At 33.5% G+C, this 12,447-nt stretch overlaps 2 protein-coding genes across 3 annotated transcripts in view; one reads left to right on the forward strand and one right to left on the reverse strand.

Moving 5' to 3' along the window:
* LOC143256375 (uncharacterized) overlaps positions 1 to 6,064 on the forward strand; it is a 65,093-nt gene extending 59,029 nt beyond the window's left edge. The window contains exons 13-15 of one of the 2 annotated variants that reach the window (XM_076513548.1): positions 1,350 to 1,409; positions 3,992 to 4,089; positions 4,439 to 6,064. In XM_076513548.1, the coding sequence (XP_076369663.1) occupies positions 1,350 to 1,409; positions 3,992 to 4,089; positions 4,439 to 4,478 (198 nt within the window). In that variant the 3' untranslated portion in view covers positions 4,479 to 6,064. The remainder of the gene's footprint in view (positions 1 to 1,349; positions 1,410 to 3,991; positions 4,090 to 4,438) is intronic. The other variant, XM_076513549.1, reaches the window with a different exon arrangement.
* Positions 6,065 to 6,962: 898 nt separating this feature from the next.
* On the reverse strand, positions 6,963 to 12,416 carry LOC143256377 (uncharacterized). The gene is made up of 3 exons (XM_076513552.1): positions 12,113 to 12,416; positions 11,537 to 11,727; positions 6,963 to 8,535 (listed from the first exon to the last, which is right to left on the reverse strand). Exons 1-3 carry the CDS (start codon positions 12,414 to 12,416, stop codon positions 8,314 to 8,316), a joined length of 717 nt encoding a protein of 238 aa, XP_076369667.1. The 3' UTR covers positions 6,963 to 8,313.
* Positions 12,417 to 12,447: the final 31 nt, after the last annotated feature.

Below are 12,447 nucleotides of genomic sequence, written 5' to 3' on the forward strand. Positions count from 1 at the left end.
TATTAGGAGCTAATTAGTGTAATGTTCACTTGGCAGTCCTTTAGCTGATATGTTTCTATATATTACTACATATTAGGAGCTAATTAGTGTAATGTTCACTTGGCAGTCCTTTAGCTGATATGTTCCTATATATTACTACATATTAGGAGCTAATTAGTGTAATGTTCACTTGGCAGTCCTTTAGCTGATATGTTTCTATATATTACTACATATTAGGAGTTAATTAATGTAATATTCATTTCAAGTCCAGCAGAATTACATGTCTTACCTGGCACTGTCATTAACTTTATTCATGTCTGGTTCCATGTCTTCAACAAGTGTATGCAGAAGTAGGTATGTCCTCTTTACCTAATATTTACATACAAATAAACAAGATATTTAAGGCCTCTTGCACAACAAGTTACCTAATCACTTATTACCGACACAGTTTGTGTAACCTCTCGTAATGTTTGTTACATCATTGAGACCACATAGGCACAAATTTAAATGGAGTTTTCAGGGTAAGATGCACTACTCTCAGAAGTTTGCTTCTGGATTCTTATTTAAGGGAGTTTCAAATTTACTAAAATTGAGGGAAACCAAAGATAACATGAGATATAAAACATTAATTTCCAGGTCATGCTTATAGTGTTTGATTTGTGCAATTTTACACAGCTATGTTGTTTTTTAGTAAGAAACAAATGTTTGCCTTAGTGACAAAAGACTGTTGCAAGTGATTTGAATGACATGCAAACATGAATGACTTGTTTTTTCTTTTAATGAAGAACTAGAGACAAGTTTTATACACACAACAAAAGTACCAAATATGTGAGTGATTTGTATTATTATGGTCGTAGTTAGTACAAACTACTCTGAAAGGCTGGTGTTTTGTGATTGGATAAACTGACATCTGTATAAAATCGTTCACCATATGATTCAAAGTTTGGTGCTTTATTGCTCTCTAAATAGTGAGGTACAAGATAATCTGAGATTGGAAACCCTTATTCTGGTGTAATATACATTTTTTAAATTTTAATTTGAAGATTTTCATACTGATGTACCTTGAGTTTACTAGTTACGCAAGAATATTTTCATTCTCTTACTTTTATCAGTCCTGCATCATTTTTATTATTGCCTACAGCTTAGTAAAGGTCAAAGACACATCACTGTGATCCAATCTGGTTTAGGTGTAAGTAAAATCTTGGAATAGTTTCTCTTTGTGAACAACTAAAATAGATAAAGATACTCAGAAGTTGTTTCATAGTTTATTAATCAATACATATATTCTATTTTCCATAAAACCAACATTCACAGATGATTTATTGTGTTTATATCCAACAAGCTTTAATAAGATAACTTCATTGTTGCAGGATCTTGCTGCTTTGGCCAGTATTCCTTTGTTAGACTACTCTGTAGAAACAGTTACAGAGGTACGTTTGATTCCTTTGTTAGACTACTCTGTACAAACAGTTACAGAGGTACGTTTGATTCCTTTGTTAGACTACTCTGTACAAACAGTTACAGAGGTACGTTTGATTCCTTTGTTAGACTACTCTGTACAAACAGTTACAGAGGTACGTTTGATTCCTTTGTTAGACTACTCTGTACAAACAGTTTCAGAGGTACATTTGATTCCTTTATTAGACTACTTTGTACAAACAGTTACAGAGGTACGTTTGTTTCCTTTGTTAGACTACTCTGTACAAACAGTTACAGAGGTACGTTTGATTCCTTTGTTAGACTACTCTGTACAAACAGTTACAGAGGTACGTTTGATTCCTTTGTTAGACTACTCTGTACAAACAGTTTCAGAGGTACATTTGATTCCTTTATTAGACTACTCTGTACAAACAGTTTCAGAGGTACATTTGATTCCTTTGTTAGACTACTCTGTAGTAACAGTTACAGAGGTACGTTTGATTCCTTTGTTAGACTACTCTGTACAAACAGTTACAGAGGTATGTTTGATTCCTTTGTTAGACTACTCTGTACAAACATTTACAGAGGTATGTTTGATTCCTTTGTTAGACTACTCTGTACAAACAGTTACAGAGGTACGTTTGATTCCTTTGTTAGACTACTCTGTACAAACAGTTTTAGAGGTACGTTTGATTCCTTTATTAGACTACTCTGTAGAAACAGTTACAGAGGTACGTTTGATTCCTTTGTTAGACTACTCTGTAGAAACAGTTACAGAGGTACGTTTGATTCCTTTGTTAGACTACTCTGTACAAACAGTTACAGAGGTACGTTTGATTCCTTTGTTAGACTACTCTGTACAAACAGTTACAGAGGTACGTTTGATTCCTTTGTTAGACTACTCTGTACAAACAGTTACAGAGGTACGTTTGATTCCTTTGTTAGACTACTCTGTACAAACAGTTTCAGAGGTACATTTGATTCCTTTATTAGACTACTTTGTACAAACAGTTTCAGAGGTACATTTGATTCCTTTATTAGACTACTTTGTACAAACAGTTACAGAGGTACGTTTGATTCCTTTGTTAGACTACTCTGTACAAACAGTTACAGAGGTATGTTTGATTCCTTTGTTAGACTACTCTGTAGAAACAGTTACAGAGGTACGTTTGATTCCTTTGTTAGACTACTCTGTAGAAACAGTTACAGAGGTACGTTTGATTCCTTTGTTAGACTACTCTGTACAAACAGTTACAGAGGTACGTTTGATTCCTTTGTTAGACTACTCTGTACAAACAGTTACAGAGGTACGTTTGATTCCTTTGTTAGACTACTCTGTACAAACAGTTACAGAGGTACGTTTGATTCCTTTGTTAGACTACTCTGTACAAACAGTTTCAGAGGTACATTTGATTCCTTTATTAGACTACTTTGTACAAACAGTTACAGAGGTACGTTTGTTTCCTTTGTTAGACTACTCTGTACAAACAGTTACAGAGGTGCGTTTGATTCCTTTGTTAGACTACTCTGTACAAACAGTTACAGAGGTGCGTTTGATTCCTTTGTTAGACTACTCTGTACAAACAGTTTCAGAGGTACATTTGATTCCTTTATTAGACTACTCTGTACAAACAGTTTCAGAGGTACATTTGATTCCTTTGTTAGACTACTCTGTAGTAACAGTTACAGAGGTACGTTTGATTCCTTTGTTAGACTACTCTGTACAAACAGTTACAGAGGTATGTTTGATTCCTTTGTTAGACTACTCTGTACAAACAGTTACAGAGGTATGTTTGATTCCTTTGTTAGACTACTCTGTACAAACAGTTACAGAGGTACGTTTGATTCCTTTGTTAGACTACTCTGTACAAACAGTTTTAGAGGTACGTTTGATTCCTTTATTAGACTACTCTGTAGAAACAGTTACAGAGGTACGTTTGATTCCTTTGTTAGACTACTCTGTAGAAACAGTTACAGAGGTACGTTTGATTCCTTTGTTAGACTACTCTGTACAAACAGTTACAGAGGTACGTTTGATTCCTTTGTTAGACTACTCTGTACAAACAGTTACAGAGGTATGTTTGATTCCTTTGTTAGACTACTCTGTAGAAACAGTTACACAGGTATGTTAATGTTTCTATGGAATAGTCTTAACAAAGAAACTAAAGTTATTTACTATTTAAACTATAAGAACGTGAGTGTTACATTAATTATTGTTATAAAAGAAATATTTTGTGAAAGTAAACAATTTAGATTTAACCAACAAATTACAAATGTGTTTTGAAAGGAAACAAAGCCCAGTATCTAGTTGATTTTGTGTATCACCTTTTTGAATAGTTTTAATATTTTTAAGTAAGTATGGACAGTCATATTTTTGTTTAAGTTGTATGTTATCATTGTGTATTACTTCATAATACTTTTGGTAAGATAGAAATGCTTTAATGTAGCTTATTTCTATAGCATACATCTGTCTTTAATGAGACTATTGTTTACATTAAATGTAAAATGTAACTGGAGAAAAAAATCTAACCTGCCATGTATTATTTTATATATTCTTACTACCACTTCCTAAATGTACAGATTTCTATATTAGGCAACAGATGGCGTTGATAAGAATTTACTATTTCAACTGACCCATACAGTACTACCTCCAGTTTTATTTCATGCTGATAAGCCTAGCTGTGCCAAAAGGTAAATTTTTACTTCTGTGATGTTTTGGATGTATATCTATTAGATTGGAAATGCTGGTTGTGTTAACAAAGTGAATCGAGAGAAACATGTTACTAAAGTTTCAGTTGAAGCAAGGATTTTCTTTATTAGATTCAAAGTTTCAGAATAATTGTTTTACTTAACATTGTTCATACCACTAATTTTATTTCATTTTTATGAAACTTTGCACTAACTATATTATAGGATTTTGATAATTTATTATGTCTTGAGGTTTATCAAGTGGGATAGTTTGATTCATGTTTATTCTCTGTTATCTTACCTTTACTCAAGTTCTCGTGTCAGAATAAGTTTTGTTTCTCTATCTTGACAGATGGATCAGGGCCATGACAGAAGCAACTCACCTGGAGTGACAAGTTCTGAGTTAAATCATCAGTAGTCCTCTTCCTGCTTCCCTGTGACAAGTTCTGAGTTAGATCATCAGTAGTCCTCTTCCTGGTTCCATGTGACAAGTTCTGAGTTAAATCATCAGTAGTCCTCTTCCTGCTTCCCTGTGACAAGTTCCGAGTTAGATCATCAGTAGTCCTCTTCCTGGTTCCATGTGACAAGTTCTGAGTTAAATCATCAGTAGTCCTCTTCCTGGTTCCATGTGACAAGTTCCGAGTTAGATCATCAGTAGTCCTCTTCCTGGTTCTAGTGTACTAATTTGTGTTTTTAGTTACAGTAGAAAGTTTATGTTAATAATGTTTGAAGTACCACCATGCAAAGTTATTTTGTCTAAAATAAACTGAACACAGAACAGATAAACTGTTATGAAGAAAGTTGTTTGGAAACTTAAAACTTAATTACTACTTAGTGGAGCAGTGTAATAACCACGAGTTTTTATAATTGTTTATTTATTTATTTGTACTGTTTTTATAGCTACATAGCACAATGATTAGGACTGGGCGTATTTACTTTAACAGAAGTCTTACTAAGATACTGATTCTAGTTTAATAATGATAAATGTGTACAAGATGCACTAATGAGAAACTCATGTCATGTTGTAACTTTTTGTAGGACAGTAAGAACACATACAGTGTCTCAGACTTTCTCTTGATAGGACTACAGTAAGGGCATGTAAACTTTTTCTATAATACTTTAGCAAACATAATTAACACTTTTAACTTCAGATGTGTATTTTAGAAAAGTAACTTTTTCTTGGTGCTGTAGTAGATGTTGACACCACGGTGTCCAGTTATAATTATATATCTATGTACTTCAACAGTCTACTATCTTGACGTACAAGTCATCTTTCAACACTGTCATGTCATATTGAGAATATTTAATACGCTTGTTCAAAAATGCATGTTTTAAAAGCAATTATCAGACGTTTGGTTGTGAGGTCTAGGAGGAATAGCTCTCTATAAAAATGTCAATTTTCAGGTGGTTTCAAACTGATGTTTCAGATTAAAAACTGTGATAAGAAATGCCAAGCCTGTGTCACATAACATTCTGTAACACAGGAAATCTTTTGGAGGGAATGTTAAATAGTTTTCAGTTACTTTGCTATAGAAAGATAAAAATAATCCCCATACGTGTTTGGCATTACAGATTCTATGTTATAAATATTGTCATGCAATAACCAACTGTTCTGATTAACAGATATGTTTTAGACTTACAATAACAAAATTTTGGATTATGGAATTTGAAAATCTACTGGTTCAGCAAGTCCTATTTCTCATTAATTTTTGAGACAAACTGACCAGAGTAGCTAAATTTTGTTCATTTTTTTAAATAATGTATATCTGGATACTAATAAAGTAAGAAAATTTGTAATTTAAGATCTTTATCAGTTTAATGGGACTGTTATGTTAGCCTGCATTATGAAGTGTTTAATTAATTAAGGCTAAAAAAAAATTATTTTTTTCAAAAAATAAATTGTATGTAAAAAAACAATTACTATAAAGATGAATTTATTAGACTTATTTGAAATGTAAATAAACATGTTTCTTTAAAATACTATATTGTCTTCTTACAATAACAGTTCATTTTTAACAGGACTATAACATATAAAATAGAAACTGCACAAGACACTGAAAATGACTGAAACTAACACTTGACGTCACCAATTGGTAAAGAGTTCTATTCCCATGAAACTGGTTGTCACACAGGTCTTTCTCTCCCATAAACTCATGTTCTTCAGGGTTCTAAAGAGATTTTAATAAATGTGGGGAATTTGACATCAGATTCCAGGGAGAAATGCTTGAAAAATATAATGTTGAAAGTCAACCCAGTTGTTAAGTGATGGCCAACACGTTAGGGTCTATAATATGATAATATGTCCATTTCACTTATATAATCACACAAGACAAAATTCAAGATACTAAAGGGGTTATTATATGACCATATTTGTAAATGTTTGACAAAGATTGTTGTGCAGTTATCACACAAATTACAGTGGTTAACTATGCAGTGTCAGAAAGAATTAGAGACCAACCATTACCAATTTAAAATGTGAGCACATTTGCTGTCAGATTTATATCCAAACTGTACTGCAACTCAGGATTGATAGCTGTAAGCCTTAAAGAGGAAGAATGAGTGGTTTAGGGTGATTGGAGCTTCAAGAAGAAAGAAACTAAACAGTTTGTGGAATGTTTGCACCTGAATCATTGGAGATAATATCTCTTTAGTTAAGAAGAGCATTTATAACTATTAAGATGGACAATTATGTGCCATTGGTTGTTATTTACTGTGTTCTGTTGGCAGTTGTAACTTAACAGGTTGCTATTTTGTTTTAGTCTAAATATTTAGTACATTTATACTTTTACTTTGTATGCCTTTTCTTAGTAGTGATCAAGATATTGCACAAGTTCCTTGACCTGTCAATCTACAAAAAGTAACACTTCAAGCTGAAATTCCCACAGACTGCAAACAGGATTTAGTATGTTTTGGTAGTACAACATCTAAGAATTACTTAAACTATTGTAGTCTACTTAAGTAATATAAAAGTTTGACAGTTTTTCAGATATTTATTACAGAAATATTTTGTGAAACAGATCAAAGTACAAGATTTACCACATAACTGTACAGACAGACCACAAAGTACACATTCTATTATATCTCGCTAAACGTAACCTTTAACTGTTTCACATTGCACAGTGATTAACACCCTTTTTAATACTCCTACAAAAAGTGGGGCCTAATTGGCCCCAGAGCAACTTGAAAGGTTATTAATATTAGGCTAATAATTTTGTATTTAAATGAAATTGCCATTTAAATCCATTAATGAATGGATTAACGAGATTCCCACTGTCCCTATCTACTATCTAGTGAAACCACAGCCAGGGGAACGGGCTTGGAGAAATCAGGACTAGAAACGTCTTTTCGTAGGAGTGTTAAAACTATTGTCTCTGTTTATGCTTGTTGCATATTAGAATTATTACTAAAGCACCATGGGGAGAGGAACAAAACTCATCTCTGAATAATGTGGGACATTAAAATACTGTTTAAACATGTTGCCTCTTGCCGAGTTGTGCATTACAAATGTAAAGAAAACATTTTAGGTACAGTCACAGTGAAAGATGGTATCTGGAATGTCCCAACATAATACACCAAACTGATGTTTAAACATTCACTGGAAATGAAAGGAATTACAAGTATATTAATGTTATTATTCATGACAACAATGTGTGTTGCCTGCTACCACTTTATGAATCATTTATACAATAAATATTTCCTTAACCCAAGACTTAAATAAAGTTTGGCTTGAATTTCATGGAAAGCTACACCAGGACTAGATGGAAGGCAGCTGTCATTACAACCTACCATATACTCTAGGGCTCCTCTCTTTACAAAAGAATGATGGAATTGACCATCACATCACAATGCTTCCATGCCTGAATAGACAAGCATACGTTTTGGGATAGAGATTTAAATCAGTGACCATCAGACTGCAGGTCTAGCATTTTAACCACCTGGCTAAGGAGGTACAACTTAAGTAAAGAGTACCTACAATATGTATCTTCTAAATAACCTACAATAGGTCACTGTTTAGATTAGTTTTTGTCCCATTTCAAATGTTTGACAATCTTTATCAAACACAAAAGATAAAAAATAATCAAAATATTAATTGTTCATTAAATTAGTACCAAATTAGATAAAATCACTTTTCTAGTGAATTCTATCACCTGTATATTAACCATATCTATCACAATAACCTGTATTCTAGTTTCCCTCAAGCTATCTACTTGTGGAATAAGTTGCACATTAGTGAAACACCTGTGAAAATAAGATTTCTCCAGTTGCATATGTTTGTGCAGAATCAGAAACCAGTTCAACACTGTCAGTCTGTACACTTGCATCAGATCTGTTTGATACATTTTTATGTTGACTTAAGCACATGCACGGTTTGGCCTCCCAAGACTGGTAATTCATTTTTCTCATTTCAGCCAGAACTTTCTCTGTCACTTGCTGAACCAAAAGATCTTCCTAAAAATTAAACAATCAAATGAACTCCTAAGACAACACACACTATAAAATAAACACTGGTTTAGTAGCTAGCTCCTAATGACAACATACATACAACTTAGTATTGTTTATGGATACTCTACCTAAAAATAACAAAACACAAAGGTACTGTACCATAAAATAAAATCAAGTTTTGACTTTAGTGATATTATTCAATTAACATTATATCCAATGAAGTTTTATTAGGTACTTATGAAGGTTGTGACCCTTGACATCCTTATGAATCAACTCAGTCTTGATCAGAAGGGAACCTCACCTTTTCTACACTTCTAGGAGCAAAGGATTTCTACTTACCCCCAGATATCTTGACATTTATTTGTCTGCTAGATGCACCAATTTTTATACATCCATGTTTTTTTGCATCATTGCAACAATGTGCTGATCACATAATACTGCAGCAATCCCACTGTAGTAGCACAATCCTCACTTTCAAGAAATGGCAAATATGAGCAGACAAGTTAAGAAGTGTAAAAAAAGAGATGAGTTCCTATCAGAAATACAGTTTCAGTGTTAACTTTAGAAATGATACCACCTGCCAGCAGTTTCAGTGTTAACTTTAGAAATGATACCACCTGCCAGCAGTTTCAGTGTTAACTTTAGAAATGATACCACCTGCCAGCAGTTTCAGTGTTAACTTCAGAAATGATACCACCTGAAAAGTCTACTCTGTGGAGAACCTGGTAGACCCGATAAGAAATTGATCACATGAATCATAACTCTGGAACGTGATCTACCAGAATAGTCACACAAAGGTCAATATACAAAATCCAAAGTCTGACCAGATGGGTATGTGGTTTTCCTTTTCTAAATGATAAAGTTGAGGACAGTGGAACTACAGAAAGAAACAAAACCATTCTCCCCTATAGGAAAGGAAAGAAGGGATACAAAGTCCAATGAACTGCCAAGGTAGCAGGATGTGGTTATAAAAAATATAATCCTCAGAGTACCACTGATCCAAAACTCATGAAACTGAGAAAAATAGGATGATTCAAGAGATTGTGATGGAAGTTCTATTGGCTAAGATGTAGCCAATAAAAGGAATGCATGTGGGTCCAAGACAAAGGAATGTGGACTTCCAAGGAAGACCACATTCGAAAAGAAATAAAGCCTCACAGACATACATAGAAAATAACAAACCTGACTGTATGATATACTTGATCTAAACTGGAGAATGCTCAGCCTGACTAAAAGAAAAGTGAAGAGAACCCAAATTGATATACTTTGATGGGTCAGTAAAGGATTATTCCAATCAGAAAAGGAAGCAGGGGAAAGGATTAATCAGGTGCAGGAAGAGGCAAGCAGAAGCCTGTTGTCCATGAAATGTGAGTGAAGACCTAATGTGTGCAAACACATATCACTCCACTAAAAACAAGAAGGCAAATCCACCTACATGAAACAAAGAGAATGATACTGAAGCATCAAACTCACCATGGTGACCACAGGAACACAAGTCCAGGACAGATCAAAAAGATGTACTTGAAATTCCTATGTATAGAGAGACAAGGAAGAACTGGAGAAAACTCCTGGTTGAGTGGACTCCACAAATTAGACAGCTATGTTGTGTAGGACATGAAAAAACTAAACAAGACCACTAGACAAAGTATTATTCCAAGGAGGAAATCCAGGAAGTAAGAAATCCTCGTAGAAACACAAAAAGAATGGAAATGTCAAGAAGTGTAGCTGAAACTAAACATATAGAAGTAATAAACTAAAATGTTTAGTTTACATAGAGACTAAAAGTGATACACATGCAAAACTAATAAAATCAACATAAAACAATAACACTTAAAGTACAAAAATCACTGAAGTATCTGATATGATAAACTACCTTTAAACACAGAACATAGAAGTTGACTCAAAAAAAAACTACAAGACAAAGGATTCTAAAAGAAAACTTACCCTAAAGACCATGAAAATAAAAATGGCACCCAGTTAACAAGAAACAAAGATTGACTCAATACTTATCCCTACTTAGATGTGACTAAAGTAGATACAAAAAAAGGAACTTATAACTAAATAACATTAACAATGAATGCAAGTTGTGAAATACACTAACCTAAATAAAAGTATCACACTCAGAGAAGACACAAAGGAAATAAATTATTGAGTGTGAAATCCTCACACTGAACATGGGTATATCTACAAGAATGAGAAATATCCACAGATCACGTGGGAAAAAGAATAGCAGCCATCTTGAAACAGAAAAAAGTCACTGGCCAAATGTAAGATTCAAACATCCTGTGAATAACATTCCTCAGCATATATATAGTTACATCCCACACTGAAGACTGTAAACTTATTACAAACCACTTTTAGAAACCTGAAGTCATATAAACAAAAAAAATTTTGGAAAATAGTACCATACAAAACAGAAATAATTAGAAATTTGAAACTCGTATCAAATGATGATCAATCACAAACAAAAGTAGTGCAGTCACAGAAATATGTTTATATAGGAGAACTGCCAGGAAGAATTGTGCTATAAGTGTATAATGGCCTAACTCCAATGGTATAAAAGGTGCAACAAGATTGGTGGAGAGAGGTCACATGTTAATGCAACAATGCCAAAAATACAGAGGTATAACAAAACTGGTGTTTTTAAAAGGCTTACCAATACCTAAAGGGCAAATGAATGTGAATATAGCTGCACAGAGAAGTAGCAGTACCATTTCAAAAGTAACCCCAGACCTTACCTCAGTGTTACACTGTGGTTCCACCAAGATGATTCTTGGTGTACAGTTGCTACCACTGATACTGACGTGCATATTATATTTGTATACAAAAAACAGTATGCAAGTCAAACTGTTACGTGTGAAACAGTCTTATAATGACATCAACATGAAGTAATATTTTCCCATATACATACTATATATTTATACATCAAGTTGTGCATACACATAATAAAACATGTACATATGAAAACAAATACTTTAAACAGATGAATGTCAAATGACTGACTTACAGAAAATATTGCAAATTTTAAAGACCCATGACAATCTCCTGCAGCTTCACCACCAGAGGTCACGTCCACACGATCTGTTGTTTCAAACGTTTGCTTCATTGACTCAAACTGAAGAACAGAAGCATCATCTTGATTTTCCACAGGTTGCTTCACGTCACTTGGAATTTCACTTCTTAATGATGAAACCGAGGCTGTAGTTGTATATTTTGTTCAAGTTATTGTGAAATTGAAGTATGAATAGCAAAAAATAGAATAAAACTGATATTCCAGTGAATATGTCAACATAAAGACATCAAGTGTACCTCAATGGTAAAATTATTTCAATAATAAAAAAAAGTGATTGAAACAAGTTCCAAACCACAAATACACTATTTGTTTTAAACATTCCAGTACTAAAATCATGTTCACAGAGAGACACATTTTGTACAGCATGACAAACACAATTTAAAAACTTTCATAATAAACATGCATTTGTCTTGTGCACAAAAGTTTTATGAAAAACAAATTATTTCAATAAAACTCTTACATGCAGAATATATTTCTCTTACTCAATATTTTCATTCAGAAAGTTATTACCTGCTCTTAAAACTGTCTCTCCCAGTCCCGGGGAAACATCATCTGGAAGGGGAGAGACTGTTAGTATATTTTCTTTATCAGTCTTTTGAGAACATCCAAAGCTTGTGTGACCAGAAGATGAAACACATTCATATTGTTCTCTGTTTTGGTTCTTATTGCATCTTATTTTGTCTTTCTTGGCTGGTAGACATGCTAAAGTTAACAGGTGTATATCTTTGTCTATGTCAGACTGTGATGGTACTGGTTCACTAATAACAGAACGTCTATTCACATCCAACACTTTGTGATGTTTTATATTATACATATACTCAGAAACATCTTTCACATCTTCTTCT

Source organism: Tachypleus tridentatus, chromosome 7, assembly GCF_004210375.1.
Source record: "Tachypleus tridentatus isolate NWPU-2018 chromosome 7, ASM421037v1, whole genome shotgun sequence".
Classification (NCBI taxonomy): Eukaryota; Metazoa; Arthropoda; class Merostomata; order Xiphosura; family Limulidae; genus Tachypleus; species Tachypleus tridentatus.